Source organism: Haemaphysalis longicornis, unplaced genomic scaffold (genome assembly GCF_048455015.1).
Source record: "Haemaphysalis longicornis isolate Haplotype H1 unplaced genomic scaffold, Haemaphysalis longicornis Haplotype H1 scaffold_2, whole genome shotgun sequence".
Classification (NCBI taxonomy): domain Eukaryota; kingdom Metazoa; phylum Arthropoda; class Arachnida; order Ixodida; family Ixodidae; genus Haemaphysalis; species Haemaphysalis longicornis.
This window is the reverse complement of record NW_027526295.1, coordinates 68,404,523-68,430,513: the sequence shown is the minus strand read 5'-3', so window position 1 is coordinate 68,430,513 and position 25,991 is coordinate 68,404,523. Positions and strand designations below refer to the sequence as shown.

The following is a 25,991-nucleotide window of genomic DNA, read 5'->3' as shown; positions in this document are numbered from 1 at the left end:
AGCCCTGGACCTGGTAAATAAGCTAGAAAGGAGGAGTTACACACGATTATCTGGCCGATGCTCTGAAGAAAGTTGGTCTCTCCTCATTTGTTGCAAACTTTTGCGGTATACAGCTTGAAGTTATTAAGAGCTGTCAGAAGCTGGAAAAATAACTGAATTACTGGAAATACGCTTTTCGATGCCCTAATAGATTAAAGCGGGCGATGTTTAGCTTAGGTTTTGCTGCCCGTCACAAGCGGACCTCAGCGGAGCGAGTGTATCAGCGGCGCAAGTGTAGCAGACGACAGCGGCGTGAGTCCCTAAGCTGACGTCAGAGCCAGGGGGCGCCACTCAAACATCTCTCCGCCAATTCCTTGATGACTTGGGCTCCAGTGGAGTTTGACCGAAGGCTGTGTTTGAGAGGTTAGATCCACTTTGGGTATGATGTGTACGTGCGTGGCTTTTTTTGCGGGCAGAAGAGGTGGATCGCATCCAGGCTGTCAGCATGAGCAGTTTCCGTCGGCCGGTGCAGTTCATAATGGCATCTGCTATGGCTAACGCTTTGGCAGGACCAGGATCATAGATTCCCAGGAAGCTACGAGTACTTTGTCCGTTCCGGTAGTACGTGGCGGTAGCAACTATACGGCCTTCTGATAAGGCGGCATCGGTGTAGACGGGAGTGTAACTGGTCTATTTTCTGTGCCACTAAAAGGGGGCTGGCACGCGCTCTGGGCTCGGCCTGTTGCCTTGTGGTTTCTGAATTTGTGCCCTTAGTGAATGGAGTATAGCTCATCCCTGTCTAGAGGCGCGCAGTCGAGACTCTTGCGCTTCTTTGTGGCTGTCTATGCGGAGTGAGATTAGAGTGTGAACTCCCATTCGTCGTATCTCGTGGAGTGGGGAGCCCCAGGGCAACACGAATGAGTTTGCGCAGTTACGTTTCCAATTTGTCTGTCTGAGTGCAGGCCAGCGGCATGTAAGGGGCTGCTACATGATGCGGGGAATGATGAACGTCCCGAAAATCTGTAGTAGTTCATGCTCTTTTACCCCTTATCGCTTCCTTGAAATCGATTTTATTATGTGCGTGATCTGATTGGTCTGAGGCATGATCTTTTTAACCCAAGTAATCGCTTTGCCTTTTTGGTGAGGCCAAAAGCCGAGAGCACGATTTTCTTGTTTCCTGGCTATGGAACTGCTACCTAGTGTGAATTTGATCAAATTGCGACTAGGTCAGTGCGGCCGGCTTGACTATCCTCTACGACGGCGATGTCGGTCTTAGAGAGTGAGCAGCTGAGACCAAGGTCTTTATCCATGCGATGACGTTATCAGTATGTTTCCTGTACGTGATGCTCTGATGCTCGGGGGAGCCCTGACAGCACCCAAAAGCCAGAATCGTCATAGATGTTGAAGTGAACGTCGGCGATGGAGTCTAGTTTGGCGGGTAGAGCTTTGAGGACGATGTTAAAAAGGGTTGGGGAAAGAATAGAGCCTTGTGGTACTCCTGTACTTGGTTTGAAAGGGCCTACGACGCGGCTGTCTACAAGGAGCTTCGTGGTTCGATCGCTTAACAAGTTGCGTATGTAGGTATATATTCGCTCACCGCATTGGATGCTTTGGAGTTTTTCCAAGATGGTTTTATGACTTGCGTTGTCGTATGCCTTGTAGAAATCGAGCGGCACAGTTGTCCTTAGTTGTGCGCTGCTAGGGGAGTCCTTAACATCGTGTTTGAGACAGTAAATGCAGTCCTGAGTCGACACGTGCTGCCTAAATGCTGTCATGTCTTGGTCAAGCACTGCCTTGATGTTTATAACCCATGTAAGGCGCTCTAGAATTATCATCTCCGCGAGCTAGCCGCAGCAGGATGATAGTGATATTGGACGGAGATTCTCAAGGCGATTGGGTGTCTCCCCCGATTTTGGTATAGGTGCCATTGTGTCTTTCCATTCTTAGGAACTACGCCTGATATCATTGCTTCGTTTATGTACCGAAGTAGTTAAGTTATGGCGTTTTCTGGCAAATGTTTGGTGAGTTTATATATAGTTTGGTCTTTTCCTGGTGCTGCGTTTTAATATGAAAATGCTTGATGTCGGGTTACACCAAGATTTCAGTGAAGTCATATCCGTCCCGGAAATTACGCCAGTACAACGAACACAGGAGAAATGCCAGAAAAGGTTTCATTGACGCGAATGGTGCTGCCGTCTAGGAGAGGGGAAGCGAAGTAGTGCATCATGACGCCAACGAGCGCCGACAGTTGGCGCCTCGATAGGGCAGCGTAAGCTTCTTCGTGTCTCAGTGCGACGGCCCCAAAAAGGCAACGACGCCGACGGGCGAATGCCACAAACGTGACTGATTTGATGCGAAGAGAACCCTCCAGCGGGAAGCGGAACGCGTTCGCGCGTTAATGGTCCAAGCTAAGAACTCTGTGTCCCGTTCAACAAGCTGAGCTCGTCGCAATGCAACCGTCTGCCGAACACGCTATGGAGCAGGACCTAAGTGGTCGCATCTTTGCCGAAACGACCCGCCAGCAGGACGTCGCTCGCCAACGCACCCACAAGACAGCCGACCCGCAAATTATGCTCCTTTGGCTGCCGTTTTCTCTGCTCATTTCACTTTCGTGTTTTAGCGATTACTATGACAGAGGAATTAACCACATTTTTTTATGTATCTTACTTAGGCGGATATCCAATTTTTGACTGGAGAACGGTGCATTGATATCCTCATCCAGTGATTCCCCAAGACCGGGAATATAATCGGCTAGTGTTTCTGGGTTGTAGCTGTCAGGGTGTATCGTTCGGTTGAACTCGTTGGCGAAGTCTTCGTCTGAAAGCCCTGACGCAGGCGACCACCTCGTTGCGGTTAAGCCGCCAGGGAAGGCAGCCGTCAGACACCCTGATGGAACACTTTTTATGGCGATGACTGACAAATTTAAAATTATTATGATAGTGTGGCGGTGTGTGCCAGGGCTTCCTCTTCTTCAATTCTCGACATACTCCCGGCCACATAAGATATTACAACGACTTCAACCTGTACTAAACGGCTCCTGGTCTAAACACCGCACCACCATATTCGGTAAAAATACAACGTTCAATCAGTTTCGTCTAGATCGTGATTGTCCTTCTCTATTTTCGGGTGACTTTCCGTTCGATGCGGTTCCTTCTTTTATTTTGGTGTACCCAGGTGGGTGACCACGTTGTTTCCGATGTCTTGCAACAGTAGTTATTCAAACACCGGATGTAGCTCCTGTAGCCAGTCAAGGAAATGCGCGCTGCTGGAGCAGTTAGCGAAGATGTTCCTGCTGTAGATGTGAAACATGTACAGTCCGTGTCTTCATAATCTTCCCTCTGAGGTTTGTTAGCATTACCAAGACAGATTTCTCTGAGCTGAAAAGTTTGAGCATTTATCAGAGTCGATTCCTCGAAAGGTAGAGATCCGCTCTTTTGTATGGAGCACAGGATATCATCCGTGTCCGTGAGGCTCGCATGCCCAATGTCTTGTCTTTGGTTCTGTAATGCTGTGGGCGGACGACTTGTCATCTTCTTTCCTCCACTTTGTGTGGCGTTCTGTGCAATCGCACTGCCGTGAATATCCCGCAGGTCCTGTGTGGAGCCCACTTTCGATATGTCGTTGAGAGATGCCTGTGCACGCAGTGCGCAAGTCACAACGCTCGTTGTTTGGAGAACAGGGCTCTGTTTGAGGACAGGGCACTGCAGCGGTCATCCCAGCCAGGTCTTTATAGCTACTAAACCTTGTACTTGCTCGCTTCGAATAATGTCTCCTGCCATTTGTCTCCAAAGCTGGTCAGATCCTACGACCTGGTGGATACCTTACTTCGTACATTCTTGGGGAACTGTACGTTCGTCAGCAAGTGTTTAGCCAAACTTCCTTAGATGCTTCACAAAATCACTGTTAATGTACGTATTTGCGACGTTTAGGCATATCGTGGGTACTTTAACTGTGTCGACTACATGCTCTACATCGTCAAATTGGCCGTTCAGTCGAACCTCAACGATTATTCTGCGCACTTGAGAAGTGACTGACGATGCGAAGGTATTGTTGACGAGGCTTGTCTCTCCCACGACTTCATGTTGTAATTTCGCGACGAGGGCGGTGAATGCTATCTTGGTGGCTAGCGTCTGCACCCTGAAATTACAGGTGGTTTCGCCCTTGACCTCGTTTTGCCTTGACTTGTAGCCTGGGTCGCACATGACGGTAGCATCGCTTCCCTTGCATGTCGTGCACATAATATTTCCTCGGCACCCTTTTGGTCGGCGGTCCATCCCCATGCATGGGTAGCACCGCACAGATTTTTCCAGCCTCTGTTTCTTTTTGGGGATGCTAAAAGAATCGTGGCATGCCTCGGTAATGTGCTTTGGCTATTTGCAAGAAAAGCACTCGTTTCGTTTCAGCATCGCATCTTGTTCGGTGTGCAGTAGCGAGGTGCCGAACAATCCTATGAGCATGGCACAACTCGGCATGTCGGTTGATTGTCGGTTGATTCTTTGAGATGGCAGGGTCATCTGGATTGTCTTTGTAGCGTGTCTGGCCTATCCCAGCAGACTACGCAGGATTTGCCACTCTTGCTTCATGTTGATTTAGCTGTGGCAGAAATATATCCACTGTTTCGAGGCCAGTTCATTTGAGTTGCATACCAGATCCCCTGCAATGTTTCTGACGACATTTTTAGTTATTTGTGTCTTTTTTCCTGCTACACTTCTTTAATTTCCTTTGCTTCGCTAGAAGGCTTAGCCAGTGCCACCCTGGAACGGCCTCCTTGAGTTCAGCAAGGGAAGTTGCAGTGCGGTTTTCTTGAGCCTCTAGGGCCAGTTGGGTCCAGCCCCACAAGGGAATGTTCGATGTCTGAGCGTTTACTGTGGCCTCTTCTAATTTATCTAAATCCGTGTGTTTTATGTTGGACGTATTCCTCATTGCTGTCGTTTTAAGTTCTAAATCCGCAAGAACTACGCAGTGGTCGCTGCCTACGTTTCAATTGTGGTATTGCATAGATTTCTGCTTGGCCCTTGTGCCAGGTAAGATCGGGTTTAGAGTATTTCTGTACACTGTTCTCGGATATGGTGCACAGCATTAGGTCATTCGCAAGAGTCATTTGGTGCTATTTCATGGCATGTTATACGAGTCGTTCGGATTTGGATGTTGAGGTGTAGCCCAATGCGACGTGAAGGCTATTAAAATATCCTGCAATGACTACTACTGTGTCTCTATGCTCCTATAGCAACCCATGAGGCCACATCTTGTGGCTGTCATGTGCGACTGTCCCGGGAGCCAATAAGCGTTAACACTTGCATTACATGGCAATCTAAGAATCCCGGATGTACATGTACAGGTGATATGCTCTTGTCTGTCGTTGTTATAATGCGTGGAATCATGCTGAATGACTGCCAGCGATTTGTGGGCCAGCGTGATGCACATTGTGGGGCACTTTTTTCCTCCATATTGCCTTTCCTCGTCTTTTGCATGATACTCTTCTGGGAGAAGGTTTCCTATCCTGAAAGTTGAAACTCCCCCCTTGTTTTTGACAGGAGTGTAATTTGTGGTGTTTCTTTACATATCAAGAATTTTCCCAGAAAATTTCTTTTTCGCTTGAGGCTGCGACAGCTCCATTGCAGTATGGTAAGGGTTGGTCTAGGGAGGGGCTGTCGTGGTGCTGAGAGATCATTCCGGCGGGAACCTCTGATTATGACCCGACGTGCTGCTTTCGCGGGTGTAGTTCTTGGAGCGTTTTAGTGTGTTCTAGTGACAAAATTCTGGTTACTCATCATTGGCTGAGTGACTGCGTTCTGGTGGAGATAACTCAGTGGCTCGCCTCTTAAACATGACACCTATACGGGCTTCAGTGTCACTTAGGCGGTTTTCGAAGCGTTTGGAGAGCCTGGTGGCCACAGTATCTATTATATGCAGTGCAATGGTGTCAATTGTAGTCTAGATTAGGCGACGATGTGTGGCCTCTATAATTGTCTCGACTGTGCGAAACTGCTCCTTCTTTACAGCGTCCATTTCCGAGCGTAGTTCTTGGAGCATGGTGAAAATATCGCTTACTGTGGTGACGGGCGATCTGCTAACAGCACCAGTTTCAATGGTGATGGTACACGCTCGTTGGTTTCTTGGACTGGTCATTCATCAATAGGGGATGCAAGTCTGTGTAGTCCTAGTCCGAATGCTTGCTTGCATGTTTCAGTGGCTGTTATTGGTGGGATGTGTGTTTCCCTGCACGGGAGCGGATGAGTAAGGACGGAGTGGCTGGCTCACCTCAAATCTGGCGCCAGACTTGCAACATCTGCGGTGCTGTCATTACAGTGATGGTCTGGTGGGGGTTACCTCATTTCCTTTGGTCGTTCCGGCAGTGCTCGTCTCTCGGCTGTTTCAGATGAGGCACCTCGTGGGGGGAGGGAGGGGTGGAAAATAATGCTTACTGTACCTACTGTGTACTGCTGTAGTTGGACACGTCGTGGCAGGCGAGGTTTTTGCGTGTCATGCTTGATGTCCTGGGCGAAAGCTAGGGCATCTTCGCGAAGATTCGAGGGGTTGCTTTAGCGATTTTACCAAAAAGTCATCGGATTGGGCTGATTTATCTTTCTTTCGCGGGCGTTATTGGCGACTATAGGCGCTTTCGACGTGTGTTTTGCTAATTATTTTGCATTCTCTCCCGCGCCAGTTCTCACTTTGCAGTCGGAGTCTGTAGCAGGATGTTCACCTTGGCAGTTGTAGCAGGGCGTCTCGCAGGAGCGCGCTACCTCAGTCCCGGTTTGGCTGCAAAGGTGCCTCTGCAGTTGGGACAGGTCAGAGAAAGGCATTTTATGGGTCATACTTTGGATTTGTATCCAATAATCATGCAATTCAGGCTTAGTATGCTTCTCGGGCCATGTGGATAGCAAAGCATGGTGGTACGTGGAAAATTAACACGTATTCTGGCTCCCTGAGGGCTTCAAATGTCACAAGGATGGCATTGGACCGACCCACTGAACGAGAAAACAAAATGCGGGTTTGTCCTGATACGAGGTGTTGCCAGGCCTCTTGTTCGGTTGTTTCAGCGGAGATTTCCAGCCGTTATTATTTCTCTCTTTTTGTACCGCCTCAAGGAGGTGAGAATACTGACATTCTCCGCACCTTCCGTTTGTTCGTGTCCCAGCAGCTGCGCGACATAAGGTTAGTGTGGGTCGGTTAGTGTGGCTAACTTGTCTCCCGCGTCATCTTCAATGACGTGGTTGGCCAGTTACCCACTATGGTTATTGGTTACCCGTTCGTCGTGAGTTGTCCAATTGGGTTTTCTATTGTAGAAAGTTTCAGGTTTTTCAAATTTTACACTTTATTCGGCAGGGTGCCGTTCGTTCCAGTTCTGAATGTAATAATCTCTCTTATTCATTGGTGACAAATTTCATTTATTCTCGTGAATCCGAAGCCGCTGCCACGAAATGTTGATTCAGAATTGCGCAATTAAATTTTTCTCTGCGCAAATCTGGTCAAGTGTCGTCTCCTCAGTGTACGTTCAGCAATGATCTAGTAACAGCTGCACACTGTATTTTAAATTTCTGCTGCGTTTCCTCGATGTGACGCAGGCATCTTGCCGCAGGCATTAATTCGGCTCAATTTCTCACTTTTGTTCCGGCGGCCTTTCGGCTGCCGCAGGGATGTTCTGTGAAGAGAAGTTTTACTTTTTCAGGGAATTTTCGCTTGTAACTTTGGAAGAAAAGGCAAAAGGAAATGTTTAATAGACGCAGGGAATTTCAGGAGTCGTGTTGTTAAAAGAACAAATAATGTCCGTAAACCGGAACCCGCATCATTTATTATTTCTTTTCTTTTAAAAGTTCCCTTATGTGTTCCCACACGCCACAAGCATCGAAGGCCAGGAGGTAGTATAGAGAAAAGAATACTCCATGGGGAAGCTAGTAAAGCGTGAAGCGGGGACTTAAGGACTGAAGCCTGCTCGCATGTATTCCTGCGCAATTTAAAAATATATATTTAAATTATCCTTAGCCCGCGTACTCTCCACAAAGATGGCGTCATCAGCCCCGGCGCCGAGCTAAAATTACCACAATTAACCAAAAAAGTCTTGTTCTTCTCAATACGGGCAGGTTTAACTTTGACATTCGGCATGCTACGCTAGAATGCTGTTTGGTACAAAACGGGAAATCCATAGTGAAATGCTGCTTCGCGCCAGGCGGTGGTGGTGGTTGTGGTTTCCGTCAGGAAAAGGAAAGGAAATTCACTTGGCTAATTTTGAGCTCCGCAAGTAGCTCACCTGCATACAATCAAGTGCCGGGGAAGGGAAGTAGAGGAGGAGTGATAGGATAAAGTAGGGAGAGAGAGAGAGAAAGGTATACAGAGAGCTTTTCCGTCGTAGAAAGCTGTCAGTCCGGGCATATCTGTCAATCACTGCACTCCGGACTACAGCCGTTGCGTGAGGCTGGTCGTCTCCAGGTAATGGAGCAGATAAGCGAAGACTTCCCGTTGGGTTTCCGCAGATGGAGTGAAATTTAGTTTGGAAGGATAACTGCTTCTGGAAGGATAACTAAAGCAGACATAGGTGGCACTAGCTAACGCCAAAACCAAAGAACAGTTCGCCTAAGGATCAGGTATAAAAAGATACTACTGAAAAATTTGCATTGAATTCTTGAGAAACCAGCGGGAAGAAATTCTAAAAATAAGAAATGGCTGTAGCTATGGAAATTTTTCGCCCTAGTACGGAACATTCTTGTGCTGCCGTGCTTGACTGCTATTTCTTCATTCTTGCTTCTTCGCTTGCTCTAGTGTTGCATTGCATGATTTTTGTTCCGTTTTTGTCTTGCCCTTTCTCTAATTTTGTTTTTAAAATAAACCAGTTAAACACGTAATCTCCACCGGCAGTTTCTTGGCCAATCCGCCACAGGGGTGTGGGTCAGGATCCCATGTTGGGGGTTAGGCAACATACCAACTACTGCTTGCATTGTTCTTGCTGTTCCGATGCCGGGGCACACAAAGCTTTCTTATGGCTTTCTGTAAAAGGTGAACATAGTCTGATATTTGCTTTTGACGCTGTTAAGAGTAATCCTTCAAGCGCCTTCTGGTTGTTTTTTGTATGATTTAAATGACCAACAGCTGTTTGCTCAAAATGCATCCAGCTTTTTGTAGTACTGAAAGCTTGTATATTACTTTTTGTACTTAGGAAGGAGGGACTTATTTTTGGGGGCATTTTACGTTTCAGGACCAGCAGCGCATCAACGGTCTTTCTCCTAGACATTTCTGGATCGGACACTTTTTGGTGGGATTTGCCATCGAAATGGTTTACTGTTCCATTACCATCTTTTTTATGTTTTCACTAACTGGAAAAGGCAATCTGCCATTTCTTCGCAACGTCGACATAACGCTGCTGGTGGCCGTCATGGCTCTCTTCACCGTACAGCATAATCTGTGGGCCATGCTCCTCGCCGGGGTCCTTCCTAAAGGTGAGCTTGGCAATGCTCAGTCTTCGTCTACGTTCACAAATGCTGAGTTATGTGACAGAAGGTGTGCATTAAATAAAAAAATTTAGAAGAACCAATATATTAAACCGTCACCAGGCGACTTGATACTCAACGTAGGTTCTCCACGCTACGATACGTTACTAGCAGTATTAAACTTGCTAGCATATGTGGCACGGGGGTCTTAGCGCCCGGCCACGGCCCCCAAGAAAGACACCGAGTCCCAGAAAACCACTTTTAGTCAGGTCCGAGTCCGTCTTCAGACATCCGACTTCCCCGAAAGGCAGGCACGCCCTGCCCCAGTCCTTGGTCTCGTTCCCACGTGCCCCCAACTGCCTCTTTCTCGTCCTTTTCTACGCACAGTTGCCACACTTCCCCCCCCCCCCTCGAAAACGACGTCAAGACAAGTCGGGCATGTCGATGACCTGGTCGGCTGGGAGAGGGTTGCGGAGGAGGTCCGGGCGGTGTTGAAGAAGCAGGGCAAAGGTGGCCGCGACGGAATCTTCTGTTTGGGGTCCAGCGGAAGCAGATGGTGTAGCAATGGCTGCAGTCATGCGGTCACGGTACGCAGCACCTGCCAGGTGCGTGGGCAGATGGATTTGCGGCACTCGGCAGTAAGGGCAAAGGCGGCGGAGCTCCTCAGCAGTGTAGGACGGAGGCTCCTGGGGATGCCGGTCCGAAAGTAAACAGCCCTGGAAAGGCTCTGGGACATCGGCTGCTGGATCCCCACGTTCGGGACGGGGCTGCAGTTCCCAGGGGAGGAGGACACCCAGCCAACCGAGCGATGTCCCTCCACGACCGTCCAAGTGGCCACGGTGCGAAGTGTTGATGGAGGGCGAGGACGCGGTGCCCGGGGAAGCCAGAGATGAAAACGTGCCCGTGCATACCCAGAATGACCCAATCCCCGAGAGGGCCCAGGAACCTTGCGTGGTGGCGGGGGCATCTAAGAGAGCGTTCAGAAGAACATACAAACAATACAAATATTGAAAGGGAAGAAAAAAGAGCAAGCCAAGCTGGTACTACGAAAAAGGTGAACCCCACAATAATTATAAAGGACTGATCACGGCTCTACATAAAGAATCGATCAAGAATAAACACAGAAGAAAAATAAAAAGTGGATGGCAAAATAAAAAATAAATCTGTGATTAATTCGGTAGAGCTCATACGCAACGCTAGGCGAAGGCATCCTCTGGAAAGAGAAAACATGATCAGTCCGCATGGTACTGTTTAAGGTCGGCTATATTATCAGGCCCTGCATGTTCACTTGTCCTGCTGTTCCGTAAAAGATACGTTATGTAAGACAGCTTCTCGCCTACGGTAAAAGGGCCCTCCCATTTAGGGGCTTGTGACGCGGCAAACTTGGGTGAAGCGTCGCTCAGCGGGTGAGTGCGCCGGAGAACCATGTCGCCAACCGCAAACTGAACATCTCGACGGCCCCGGTTATACTGGTCCGCCTGCTGGAGACGAGCAACGTCGAGCTGCTCCCGGGCAGCCTGTATCGCGTCCCGCAGGCGCTGGCGGACGACCACAGCATGGGGCGACAGACCAGAACCCGCCTCCGTTTGTGGAAGTGTCCTGTCAAGTGAAAATGGCATCTCCCGACCGTAATTCAAATAAGCCGGCGTACACCCGGTTGAAAGATTCACCGTGGTGCGAGTGGAAAATGCAATCTCAGGCAGCTTAGCGCCCCAATCCTTATGTTGGTCCGTGTGGGCAATCAACATTGCCTTGACATTGAGATTCACACGCTCAGTGATGTTGACTGAGGGTGGTACGTCATCGTACGCTTGTATTTCACGCCTACGGCTAGACAGTTATCCTCAAACAATTTGCTCGTGAAAGACGTAGCGTTATCCGTAATGCGTTGGGCAGGAAAGCCAAACCGCGCAAACACTTCCATGAGACATCTCCATTCGTTCTGAGTATTGACGGTACGTAGCGGGAACAGCTGTACCGACTTTCTGAAATGGTCCGTCACCACAAACAAATAACAATTACCACGCGGGCTGCGGGGGTAAGGGCCCATGATATCGCAAGCAACGATTTGCCAGGGGCTCTTACTCTCAACAGAATGCATCAATCCGGGCGGGCAACCAAGTCGGGGTTTCGCTGTCTGACCCACATAACAGCTCCTGGCATACCTCAGCACATCCTGCCTCATCCCCGGCCGCATGACAGTCCGACATAACTTCTCATACGTTTTGCTGCCGGAGTTGTGTCCAGCCAGTGCGGAATCATGAAAGTAACGGACGAAAGCCCTCCGAAGGTTACGTGGTACAACAGCGCGGAATAGTGAAATCGTCGTCTTCCTGCGGAATATACCGCAGCAGGAGACCGTCCTCCGCCAGCACATATGAATCAAACTCACCGCTGTTGCTGGTGGGAGCAGCGCCCTGTGCCCCGAGGTTCTCAATGATCTTATGGCAGAGTCTCTCGGCACGTTCCGCGGCGAGAAGATCTGCCCTGCTGACCAGCGTACCCCACCGTGCGTCAGTATCCACTGCAGCCACCAGCGCTAGCGCTTCGGCGTCCGAAGATGACGGCAGGGGCGCGCGTGATACCCCGTCAGCGACTTGGTTCTGCGAACCCTTCCCGTGCTGGATGGTAAAATCGTAGCGCTGAAGCGCAAGCACCCAGCGCGCAAGACAACCAGCAGGGTTCTGCAAATGCTGCAGCCACGTTCATGCCATGTGGTCTGTCGGAATCGTGAATGAGGCACCGTCTAGATACATGTTAAATTTATTCAGTGCAAACACAATTCCGAGACACTCACGTTCTGTGACCGTGTAATTGCGCTCAAATAGAGTGAGCGTATGGCTAGTACATGCGACCAGACGGAGAACGCATCCAAACTCCTGCATCAGCACTGCGCCCAGTCCATAGTCGCTAGCATCGCTCTGCAAGACAAATAGTTTGTTAAGGTCCGGTTTCCTTAACGCCGCTTTTTCCGCGATTGCGCGAGACAGTGCTTCAAAAGCTTGCTGTTCAGCCTCCTCCCATTGACATTTCACGCCCTTTCCGTAGAAGCTGGTTCAGCGGACATGACAGCTCTGCACAATGAGGGATGAAGCTACGGTAAAAGGCTATCATGCCCAAGAAGCGCTGCAAGCTCTTAACGTCACGCGGGCACGGATACACTGTAATCGCCTTCAGCTTGGCATCATTAGAACGAAGCTCTCCGTTGTCAACAACAAATATGAGCAAGTCAACCTTGCTTCTCGCCAGTTGAACCTTTTTGGGATTGATGGTGAGACCGGCGCGTTGCATGCAGTCAAGCACACCTCTGAGCTGCACGAGATGCTCCTCAAAGGTACGCGAAAAGACGACGGCGTCATCCATATAGGTCATCGCGTACTTCTAACGTACATTGTCAATGACAATGTCCATTAATCTTTGAAACGAGCTCGGGGAGTTCTTCAGACCAAACGGCGTGCACACAAACTGGAAAATACCGATGTAGCACGTGAAGGGTGTTTTAGGAATATCATACGGGTGCATTTCAATTTGCCAAAAGCCGCGTGAGCAATCTAGAGTGGTAAACACGCGTGCAGCACCAAGCGACGAAACGATGGATTCTATGGCAGGAAAAGGATAAGCATCTCTCACGGTTACGTCGTTGAGACGACGGTAGTCCACGCAGAGACGCACACTGCCATTTTTTTGGCGCCAACACGACCGGAGATGAAGGGGCAAACTGCGACGGCCGCACAACCCCCGTGTTCAGCATCTCCTCGAGGGCGACATCCAGTTTCGCCTTCTTCTGGATGCTGCGCGGCCGTGGATTGCAGCTTCAAGGGGGGGGCGTCTCCCGTGTCAATGCGATGATGGAGGAAGGTTGTCCTCCCAGGGGCCTCCGTGAACATTTCAGCAAATGGCTCCAGCACATAGGCGAGCTGCTCCCTCTCATAGTCACTGCAAGTACAGTCCTCAAGTAACGGCTTGATTCGCTCAGGACAAACGATTTCGTTGCGACTGTGGCTATCCTTGGCATGGTACAGATATGCGTTGACGCCACAAAAGGTACCAATTCTGTGTCATTGCCCAATCTGTAACTACCTCCCGCCAAGTCAAGCAGTAGGTCTTTGCGAAAATCATGGGCACCGGCAAGCCAGGGCAGTACGTAAAGCGCTGCCGACACCTTCTGCTTGCGTAAGAAATGTGCTAAGCGCACAGCCCCACGCGCTTCAACCACAGCACCATTGGCCAGTTCGAACCGGGTACTGTATTTGCGCAGCTTGACACCACGTACTCGGCAGAGTTCAAAGACTGCATCTCCAATTAGTGACAAACTGCCGCCAGTGTCAACCAATGCGTCAACATCCGTTCCAAGCACGTGAACAGAAACGTGCGGTGCTATGAGCTGTGAGCTCGCTTCAACACGGCAAGCAGTGGGTAAAAACGCTAGTCCTCGCCTCCAGACTATTTTTGGGCCCTCGGCGACGGGTTAGTCACCATCATTGCCCCGGGCTGCATTTCCCCATTTCGATGGCTATTTGTATTTTGTCGACCAGCCATAACACGGGTACACTCACGACAGACGTGTCCTGGCTGTCCACATTGGTAACAGCCACCAGCTTTACTTCCTTCAGGCACGTAGCCTCGCGACCCTCCCGTCTCGACAACCGGACGAGAAGGATCTCTGGAGTTCAGGGGATTTCGTTGCCGACCCCAAAGGGAGAGACTCGGGTCGGGGAGCAGTGAGCCTGCAGTTAAAAGGGCCTGTTTTCCCAGCGCAGGAGCCCTGGCTCAAACCGCTGCGGGGAGTTCCCGCCATGGGCTGCACCATCTAGTGGTCCAACTGCCTGTCGCCAAGTGCAGAAGGATCTAGTCCACGGAAGGAATTCAAGCCCGCCGCTGCCATACGCGGCTGTGGACTTCGCTCTGGCGAAGTCTCAAAGGTGTCTCTCCATGCACAAGCTGCCTCAATCGACTATTGGCGGAGGGGGTACATAATTAAGGTGCGACATGAGAGCTTGCTCGATTGACCGGGCTGATCGTGCCATCTCCTCCAAGCTCGAGTACGCACGGCCGCGTAAGTAAGGCCGGAAGCGCGGGTGGCATCGTCGTCGTAAGACGTGCCTCACCATTTCTGCGTCAGACGCACCCGGGATAGCTCGTTTGAAGAGCTCCTGGATAGCTCTAATGTATTCGAGCAAGTCCTCGCGTGGGTGCTGCGTACGTGCCCCCAACTCAGCGCGGATGCGGAAGTCGTAGTCAGGAGGCAGGAACTCCTCGCGGAAGCGCACCTCGAAGTCGGCCCAAGACGCCAACGGAGCCTGCAGACGCCACCAGTGTCCGGCGGATCCCTCCAAAGCAACCGGCAGGACGCGGGCCAGGACGAACTCGTTCGAGGCGCCTGACGCCGCCTTGTATACGGTGAGGTCGCACAGGAAGTTCGCCATTGTCTTGCGGTCATCGTAGCCTGAGAACCGTGGCACCGCTAGGCTCGGATGCAACGATGGCGCTTGCTCGGACCCACCGCGTTCTAGCCTGAGACCTGCCAGTCGGTTCGTGAGGTTGTCGCAGAGGTCCATGATCGGGCGGAGCACGCCGACGAGCACAGTGGCGTCCGCATCCCTTGTGGGCTCGCGCGAAGCAACCAAGGGACTCCGACGGGTATCGGCTCCACGGCCAGACATGCCCCTGGGATGAAATGCTCTCGCACGCCGCGAAGTGAATACAGGAACAATAATGATTATAAACAGCCCAAGGCACTAAAAAGGCGCCTCAAAATACGAAAAGGACAGCCAAAAACCCCCGTGGTCACAAAAAAAAATGCCAATACAATTCGCCGCACAAAACGACCACCGCGAAATAGCAAAAAAAGGAAGACCAGAATTCCCTTCTCAGAAACGACGGCGGGCCCCACGTTGCGCACCAAATGTGGTACCGAGGTCCTAGCGTCCGGCCGCGGCACCAAGAAAGACACCGAGTCAAAGAAAACCACACCTTTATTCAGGTCCGAGCCCGTCTTCAGACATCCGATTTTCCCAAAGGCCAGGCACGCACTGCAATACCCCTCTCACCACTTACCATCTAGTATTCTCCTGCCCATACTCACCTAACCCCCTCCCCTCACCCTCCCTGGAGCAGTGGGAGACTGAGCTGACCAGTCCGGACCCAGCCCGCCAGCAGGCCCTGGTCTCCCGGGCTCTCCAGTCAGCGCGGTCACGAGGCCTTCTGGACTAAGGAGGCCTCCCACACCCCTTCCCCTTCCCCTGTTGCTCCAATAAACGTTCACCACCACCACCACCACCACCAGGCACGCCCTGCCCTAGTCCCTGGTCTCGTTCCCGCGTGCACACGCTGCGTGGGCCCCCAACTGCCTCTTTCTCGTCCTTTTCTACGCACAGTTGCCACACGTACTGGCGACATTGTGTTTATCGTGTTTGAGGGATACTACCGCTGCCGAATCCATGAAGGCCGGATTTGTGCCCACTTAAAACACCCTGGACAAATTGCAAGAAGCCGCAGGTTAGGCGGTATAAACACCGATGGCGGAGAAAGCGCTCTGGAACCCGGAACGAAGAGGAACGAAGCTCGGAAATTTCCATGACGTGTCCCTTAATCTTGGACTTGGACCATAGCGGCATTTAGTTGTGTGAGATGGCATAATATGAATCACAAAATCATGCCATGGGATTCTTGGAGGGTTCACACTTCCAAAGAAGGGCTACAACTTACTGGCATATAAAAATATATCAAGAAATATCGCTCCCTTTCCAGCTCCTTAAAGATGAAGATTGCTTGGCTGTGGTGCAAGAGTGCGCGACACGTGATGAAAAGGCACTAAACTTTCGGACCTACCAGCCGCCGCCTCGAAATCAGTACAAGGTTTAGGCGAAGGTTTGTTCGCGGAATTTTGTGGTGAATTAACATAGGCTAGATGGTCACTTTTTTGAAGATCTTTAGTGCTCGCTCATAGAATCCTCCACGGTAGATTCCTCCATCCACATACTATCACGAGGTTCCCGGCACATCTAGACTCTCAGCTCGATTCCCTCGCCAACATCAACGACATCGCACACGTCTCAACGCGCGCACTAACACACCGCGCGGACGCAAATGCGAGTCGAGGTCTTGTTGAACGTAGGTTTGTCGAGTTCCGAGACATTCTTTACACCTTCAATGAGGTCACTAAGCACTAGTACTTGACAGGAGAGTTTACTCGCCTCCTTACGGTAAACTAAACGGACCACAGGCTATCACAGGCTTTCTCTCTCTCTTTGCCATTCGGCCTCCACCTTCAGCCTTTCGGTCTCCGCCTCCTCCTTATTCCTTTGCCGTTCTTCATTACGCTCATCTCTACGCCTTGCTCGGTCCTGCTGCACGAACTCCATCAGCTTACTTCCTTCCAGTCCGAAGATTCGGCCCTGTTTAATCAACTTGTCAGTCTCCGTCATCTCGAGCGCCGGAAGAACAAAAAAAACCTGCTAGAAGCTCCTTGTGTCGCGGCGGCTAGATGCGCTACTGAGGAACCTCAAAAACAAACACGCGAGCCAGCGGCTAGCGTTACTACAAGTGAGCCTCTCCGATTCCAGCAACCTCAACACGTGGCCGACCCGTCCTGCCGTGGACGCCACTTGTTGTCACAAACCCCTCCTCCGGACAATTGCGTCCGCTTGCAAAAACCAAAGAAGGGCGCGAGACAACAGTTATTTATATTTTAGCAGGGTGGCCGGCCTGTGAGTTTTCACGTGTGCCGAGATTGCTGGGGTGGATGAAATCACAACCGAGATGCTCGACTACGTTTTGAACTATATAGGTTTACTGCACAAACAAAAATACTACAGGGCAACGCCCGGCACAAGGGGAGAAAAAAAAGCCTTCACAATGCCATCGGCCTCGTGCGCGCAGGCACTAATCGGCCGTACAAGCAGGGTGTCGAACCGGAACCGGAACCGAACCGAAAACCGGAACCGAACCCGAATTTTCGCCCGGAACTGGAACTGAACCGGAACCGTATTTTTTCCGCCATTTTGGAACTGAACCCGAACCGGAACGAATCGAAGGAACCGTTCCGAACCGGTTCCGGGGCCTCAAAAATGCGATTTCTAGTTTTCCATTTCGGTACCCTACCTTGCGTCTGAAGATATTTTGCCACTCGCCAGACCGAACCATGAAATATTTTGCGTAGTCTGCAGTTCCCAAGGCCCATCATGTTCTCTTCTAATTACCGTAATTACCCGATTCTAACGCGCACTTTTTTTCCGGAAAAATAGGTCGAAAAATCGCATGCGCGTTAGAATCGGATACGAAACCGAAACTGCCGAAACAGCGGAAATTTTTTCCCACCCATCACCATCGCCATATCAAGATGGCGCCAAAGCTACTTTTAGCAACGATTTTTCGGACGCAGGAAGCATAGGCGCCTAAGCTTTTCTATCGGCGTTCGCACAAATCGCCAAATCGTTCCACTTGCGCGCTTGATAACAGCAATGGCAGAAGCGGCTCTCACGCGTTTAAAACGAGCGGTCGGCTGAAGCGTGCGCCTCTGGAGAAGCTCGCGGGATGGGCGTGCGAGGCGTGGGCCACGATCCCATCGACCATGGTTGAACGTTCGTTCAGAAGTCGCGAACGCGCTTGACGGCACCGAGGACAAGATGTTGTGGTCAGCGGAGAGCGGCGAGGAGTGAGATGAGTGAGATTACTTCGGAAAATAAATCGCCCGTTTCTCTCGCATTCGTTTTTCTTGCTCACAAAGTTCCGTGCTCATTACAATCGGAGGTGCAAGTTTTTTAGTTGTTTTTTTTGCCAGGAAAATCGGGTGCGCGTTAGAATCGGGTAATTACGGTATTGCCCTCAATTTAATGTAAAGTTGTCCGTATATACAATCACTTTGCGTTAGGTACTGCCCATCTCTCCCAATTATCTTTTACATTTAGCATAACTTAAGTTATAACGCATATTACGAGGCAACATATCATGGAATATTCTTCATGGTTTCTATCTACATGGTGTTTAAAATCATGTAAAGTTTTCAATGTGTTGTTAATTCGCAGGCATACCTGTCCGCTTGTGAAGGCCTTCAGGGACACCGTCAACAATAAATCCATATCTTCCACTTATTCTAGTTTGAATGGGCAGTTATATACAAACAGCACTGAGACACCAACACTCGCAGTTCTCAAAATTAACGTCACTTTTTCTTGTATACAGAGCCGTTGTGTCCTTTGGTTACTGCTCTAAGAGAACATGAGATATAAAAAAATGGGGAATCCTAATTTCCACTTTTAAAGTATATTTGATAGCATTTTCATGTTATCTTGAATCTGCTCAACCTTACACTTACGAGGCGGATGGATTGAAGTCGATTAGTGTGGGTTAGCGGGTAGACTGGGGTGAATTAGGTGAGTGAATGAGCTAATGTGAATTAGTGGGACTGGTGTGTTGATTAATTTGGAATAAAGGAATTAGCGGGTCAGTTAAGGCGGATTCGACGGTCGGACCAAACATGATATCTTTGGGGTCCTTAGAAATTTTGCAGCGTTCTCCTTCTCGACCAATCAGGAAATTTTGTCACGCACAAAGTATCCGCAAAGTTATGTGACGACGCCTGAATGCTATAAAAGTCTTTCTTTATGCCCGTATTGCGCTATTAGGTTTTTGCTATATTAACATTGACATCTCGGACTAAAGTTACAAACTAATTGCTTAATGCATATTTTATATTCATTAAATGGTTTTCGAAACGTGTGTATATTAAAGGGGAGACAGTTGGAAAGAAACTAAACTGCAAGAAAAAAAGGGAGGGACGATCTACTGGTTTGATGCAAAGACGCCCGATAGCATTCTTTAATACCTTCTCTTTGTGTTACCGTTCTGCAGCCTCCCACACGTGTAGCATCTCAACCCCCGAACACAGCCCCCTCTAAGCTGAGGAAGCGGCGATAGCACGTGCGCTTAGCCAAAGCGGCGCCAAAACTCTCATAACAGACTCTTAGCAGGCATGGCCCAACTTTGCCAACGGTCGATTGCATGTTACAACACTTCCGTTGATAAATTAGAGACCACCAACGTGACCAGTCACGACTGTATGAGCACCAGCTCATACTGGCATCCCCGGCAAACAAGATCACCAACCTCGTGGGTCGAGATTTGACTCGCTTATCCAGCGCTGATGAAGCCCAGCCCGAGTGCATGCATCCTGCAGTCATAGACCAGGAAGTTACTCAGCACTATGGCCTCTTCCATAGAACGTATTCCTCCTAGCACAAATTGCTACCGATTAACCAGGAAAGATTACTCCGCACCCTGTGGGCATACACCTTCCCACACAACACCAGACTTCACCTCTCTGACGGGACACAACTCTCTCCATTTTGTTGCTTCTGTGGAGAGCCTGGGAACACCATGCACATAGTAGGCGGCTGCGACAAGTGTGCCGTAGATCCATCCAACCTCCACGTTTTCATAGAGAATTGGGAGACAGCCATGGCCAGCTCCGGCCTGGAAGATCAGTTGATCTTGATGGAAACTGCTGTTGATTCAGCCCCCTCGAATGAGGTCGCCTCTCTGAAACTTTGCCTCGATTGAATTAAACTTCATTCTCTCTTTCTCTCTCTCTCTCTCTCTCTCTCTATCTACAAGTGATCATTACTGTTGCTTGTGACTTCACTTGGCTATCATCTTTCCTAGAGCCCAATTGCTGTCACCAGTCGCTGAAAGGTCATTAGCAAGTTCCTATCTCCGGTGCTTCCCTATCCAATGCCGTCCTATACACGCCGTCCAATGAGTCTTTGTATCCATTCTTTCTTTCTAACAGTTCTGTTAGCAGATAAAAGAGGAGCAGAAGGAAATTTCTCTAAATGCCACCTCCCACGCTTGGCAGTCGGCGCCTCATAGTCGTCACACTACCATAGAAAACATTTTGCAGGTACAGTTAAAGGAGCTCTTCAACACTTTAGATAAACTCGCCGCGGTGGCTCAGTGGCTAAGGCGTTGCTGCTGAGCACACAGACGCGATTTAGATTCCCGGCCGCGGCGGCCACTTTTCTGATGGAAGCGAAAAGCGAAAACGTTCGTGTGTCCGAAATTTCGGCGCACGTAAAGATCCCCACGTGGTCAAAATTATTCCGGAGCCCTTCACTATGGCGCGCCTCGCCGTCGGCGTTGTGTGGGCGCGTTAAACCCAACAACAAACAAACAAACAAACAAACAAACAAATAAATAAATAAATAAATAAATAAATAAATAAATAAATAAATAAATAAATAAATAAATAAATAAATAAATAAATAAATAAAAAAGCAGTAAATAAATAAATCAACACTTTCCATAAACGCTTTCACTCTTCTTCGCATCTGGAAGCACTGTGAAAACTATAGCTATTGCCAGCACAGAGCAACAGTGCGTGATTTGCTCGTCGCTGCGGACACACCTTCCGTTTCTGCTTCGCTTTTGTGGCTTTTTTTTAAGTGGCTATGAAATGCGCTCTATTCTGCAACTTAAGGAAAGCCGGCAAACAGCCGCTACACCGCTGTAATGACGTCATTCAGCGGTCGAAGAACGTGAAGACCGGGAAGGAGAGAAAAATATTTTGAGCAAGTTTCTAAGTTATCTGACGAGGAGGTAGCAGTAATTTTTGGCTGAGGCACGTTGCGACCACATAATCTAATGTGTTGGTTGGCTACTTTCTGCAAGCACTCAAGATTTAGAAAAAAGTTGAAAAAAGTGTTGCGGGGTCGCATTAGTTTGGCGAAGACAAAATATTTGGACAAAGAAACCTTCATTATGACTGTTTTTATGCCGACTTTATAAGGAAACGAAAAACGAGCAAAACAAAAATTAACAGAAAAATCACGCCTGCTTTTTTTCTTCGAACCCGTTTGAACCGGTTCGAACCGGTTCGAACCGGAACGGAATGGTGCTCTGGAACTGAACCCGAACCGAACCCGAAAGGCTTGAACCCGAACCCGAACCGAACCCGAAAAAATTCCGGTTCGACACCCTGCGTACAAGAAGGGCACGCGCGCGCTGGGAGGCTAGCGCACAGCGCTAACCACGTAGGAACGCAACAAAAGAAAGCCAAATACACAGGGTGGCCACTATGACGACACTCGACCCACCGTGGCCTTCGCCTTATCCTTCGACCTCGAACTCATCACTCAGACAGCTGTACGCGACACACTCTAGCGGCAAACACTTGTTTTAACCTCGACTACGCAACTACAACAAAAGTACTAACATGTACGCAACACGCAAAACACTCTAGAGGCAAACACTTGTTTAAGCCTCGACAACGCAACTACCAAAAAATACTAACAATTACGCAACACGCAAAACCCTCTAGGGGACAAACATCGTTAGTTACAAGTGACGCTAGAAAAAAACCGAAGGCGGATATCTTAATCCGATACAACAAACAATTACGAAGGAGGGAGCGCGGGAAGAGAAAGTCTCTACGAGGCACGGAGAACCCGCCGGTTCAACGGCAGAAAGTCACGACAAGGTGGAGACGGCCTCGCCGGGCAGCGGCTTACGTGTTTCGGGGCTCCGGGGTGCAGAAGCTGGTCGGCCATGGGACTCGCGGCGACGGGCGAACTCGAGCGCTGAGCCGAGGCGTGGACCGATCCGTCGCAAGCCTACCGATGAACTTCCGCAAAGCGCGTGACCTCCGGACTCTTCCCCGCGTAGCACGTTCACGAATCTCCAGCCGACTGCCCTAAGCGACCGCGTGCGCTCCCTTAAATAACTTTCGCCGGCCGCTGAAGTCCTGCTCTGACGTCTTCCCATTGTTCCTCTTTTCCCCCTCTCGGGGCCATCGGCAACTCGCCACGATCGTACGCGCGCCCGAGCCAGCGATCGTGACGTCACCCCTCCGCACCTGCACGCTGGAATGCGGCAGCTCGCATTTTCCTCGGAGCTGGCAGGGAAAAGCAAAGGACGTGAGCAAAAAGCCGAAGGGCGCACCCCAAATTCCTCAGCCAGGCGCAAAATCGCCGACTCCGCCCGGGAGGCCGTCATTTCGGCCGTCCGAATATAAAAATGGAGGGCCTAGCCTGCAGTTTGCGACAGTACTACACACCCTCGCTATCATCCACGGAGTGGAGATGCTTCCATTATTTTTACGTGCTCTAGCCCTCCCAGATTCATTTCGACATGCGCAACTAAAGCAAGCGTGTGCCTGCGCTTGCAGTCAGTGCAGGTCTTTGTTCACTTCGTGGTAAGCTGTGTTTACTTTTGTTAATATGTCTTCACCTTGTATTAGCTGTACCGGAGTTCTATGTATAAATAGAGAGTTATAGCAGATCGGAAAAACGATTCCGGTACGGTAACGTCTACCGTCTGGACGCCACCGCGCATGCGCAGAACCCTACCGTATACCGGAGCGACTTGGCCGCGCGGTACCTACCGTGTCCGTCCTTCGGAAGCGGGCGGCCGCTTTGGAAGAGTTTAGGATACGTACGACTGGCTCACGCCTAGTCGAACGGATTGTAAATATGAGATCGTTTAAGAAAAATGAGGTTGCAACAAGTGAAATCCGCGCGATTCTGACAGCTCAAGCAGCAAGCGGAACACGGTCCCGGCCCAACTGCCGTGGCTTGTGTCGTCGAACGACGCATGTCCGATAGCTTCTTTTAGGTTAAATAAAGGCGATATGGCTACTTCACTAGTACTAACAGCAACATGGGGCCCGTCTACAAATCGGCGAGTGAGGAACAGGCGGTATCAGTGCGAGGGACTCTCAAATACAACGAAAAACTAGAAACAGCCAGCCGTATGTACTGAGCTTGACCTACTGGCGCCATCTATTGAAATGGTGTAGAGTTAAAATGCCGCTCCAAGTTCACGCAGTCGCAGTTCGAATCTCCGTACGGGCGTTGGATGTTTTTTTTTTTTTTTTTTTTTCTAATACTGTCATTAGCGCTTTTGAGAACTGAAAACTAATATTTCAGCACAGGAAGCGCCACAGACTCACGAAAAATTGCCAAACGACTTACAACACAAGTCGCTCCCAGTCACGGTAGCATGGCCGGTAGTTACGGTCTGCTGTAACTCTAAAAACGAGCCTTCCCGGTACGGTCCCGTAGCGGCTACCGTGTACCGTACCGGAACCGTTTTTCCGATCTGCTATAACTCTCTAATAAGCGTGTTTTCGTTATAAGTGGGAACAGTCAGAACCCGCTATACCGACTCTGTAAGCGGTAAGCACTGAACTTCGGCGACGCCGCGGCAACCATACGCAATAGGCTGGCAACTAACTACACGGGGGTTCTCTCGCGCCGTGCGATGGCGCCACCGCTCGGCCACTTCGGCGCACTTGGAAGCGGGGAGCTCGAGTGTCGCTTCGGCGGCGAGGCGGCTGCGGCGAGCGGAGAACTTTGGAAGCGGTGTTGGGCTCGACCGGTTGGATGCGCCGAGCGGCCCCACAGACGGCGTGCTGCCACGGAGGAACCCGGAGCTTTATCTTCCAGCCTGGCGCGACCATCGTCCACCGTTAGCGCCGGAGTCGAACGACTCCGGCTGCTCAAGCAGCGCGGGACCTGTTGACGACGTAGAAGACTAGAGCGCTATGGTGGTTCGGGGAATAAACCCCCTTGGATGCTGGCATCGGCTGCCTTTGTCCCTTGCCTGCCTCCCACGCCAGCGCTGTTGACGCGGCAAGCGCGTGTGCAGGATCGTCTGAGTGAGAGCCACCCACAAAAGGAACAGTTGGAACATGGCACATGTATATGTTGTTTGTGTCTCTTCGTTCTTGTTTGCTCAGTTCCCAATTCTTTTTTAGCGCCTCATCTCTCGAGGGCGGAGTGTGTAGCTGAACAGCAAAGGTATTTTGTTTTCTTTTTCCGTTGCAGGACGGTACGCTCTGACGGCGGGCGCATTCCTGGGATTCCTCGCTCCACTTCTTGACCGGGCCTTTTCGCGTGTAGACGCGGACTCTCTAAACGGTCTGGTGCTCATGGACAGATTCACCAAACTAAGGATGACCTTATTCCCTCAAGTGGCAGCCGAATTTGTTATAAGGACCATGTGCATCTTTGACGACTTCGAAGGCATGATGCTTTGTCTCTTCGTTCCCTTATTTGGTTGCTGAACCGGAATGGAAAATAACGTGCGGAATGTTCTACCATTGGTATTTCCCCAACCATTGCTGAAAATATCAATAATATTAAAACTATAACTATCTGAATGTAAAAATTGCCAATATCAATATCAGTATTATTACACCAACAAACACAGAGCTCCCGCCTGATGAAAATCGCTTTGAAAGGAAATGATTGATTAATCGTTCCCGCAGCTACAACAGTAATCAATAAACATTCCTTATTTGGTATACTACTATGATGTGTGAGAATACTGCCAGTACAATGCCTGCGGTGAATAAGCCACTACATGAATTCATCGCAATACTCGTTGATCTTTAGAGAGCCTGACCTTATTAGATTACACGCATCATTTTATTGGGCAACAGGCGCGTACACGGCCTCCACGTCATCTGTAGCCATAAACAGAAGGCCCGACTGACTGACTCATTCACTGACTCAACCCCCTAGCCAAAACTGCTACCCCTAGAGACTTGAAATTTCGGAAGTACATTCGTGTCATGACGTAGGAGCTCACTGAGGTGGAATTTTCCGAAGTTGTACACCTCAGAGAAAACAAGGGGGAAAGTTGTTTTCGTAAATTCGTCGTTGTCTCACTCACCCGTTGACATATCCGAGTGGTTTTTGCTGATATGGGTAGCCCTTACGAACATCTAAAAATCATTCATATGGTTTCGCTCTAACCACACTACTGCGGCGATTCTGCATTTCGGAACGAAGTGGGTGTTCTTAACAAACCTGCAATAAACGTATCACTCGTTGCATATCGAAATTTTTTTCATAATAAATGTTACTTATACAAACGCGAAAAACAAATTTCAAGAATTTTGCTGTGACCCGCTAAATGGGAGAAACGAATTGTTTTAAATTTCCACCCCTGACGACCCCAAGAGTCTGAACACGTTATGTCAACTTACTCCAAAACTGCTGGTTGCACTTGCGTCATATTTCACGAGTACATTCCTACTGTGGTGTAGGAGAAAAATATCGCTTAAATTATGAAAAACTCACGCCTATGAAAAAGTAAAAATCGATAAAGTGTTTTCTCAAGCACGTTTTTCATCGCACAACCTATGCGATGTCGAGCAGGTCTTTGTAATGTAGGTACTCTACACAGATATTCAACAACTATTTTAAATTTTTTTTCATACTTCACAGTGCAGTGCAGACTTTATATGAACAATCTTCCCCTCCCCTTTTCCCCCTGTCCCACACCAGGGCCTATTGGCCTCCTGCTGTAATAAAGTCATCCATTCCATTCCATTCCATTCATACTTGCCCCTGAAGGGACAATCAAGATTTTGGCCAAATTACGTGTTTTTACAGAGTTTCTTGCATCTGTTCAGCCTGTCAATAAATACAATTTGCTTACAAATGACGCGTATAAAATTCTCCAAAAACCGGTTTCAAGATGTTGCCCTAACAAACGTAGAAAGAGGCGAGCGGGAATTCTCGAATTACACCCGTCTCCGAGGAGAATATTCAGTTCAATTTTCCCGCGCTCGCATAGCGATCG

General features: G+C 49.6%; 1 protein-coding gene across 1 annotated transcript in view; it reads left to right on the top strand.

The window, feature by feature from the left end:
- The window catches only part of LOC144168037 (uncharacterized), a 67,827-nt gene extending 43,233 nt beyond the window's left edge, over positions 1-24,594 (top strand). Inside the window, exon 5 of the mRNA XM_077697127.1 lies at positions 24,227-24,594. Within this exon, the coding sequence (XP_077553253.1) occupies positions 24,227-24,241 (15 nt within the window). The 3' untranslated portion in view covers positions 24,242-24,594. The remainder of the gene's footprint in view (positions 1-24,226) is intronic.
- Positions 24,595-25,991: the final 1,397 nt, after the last annotated feature.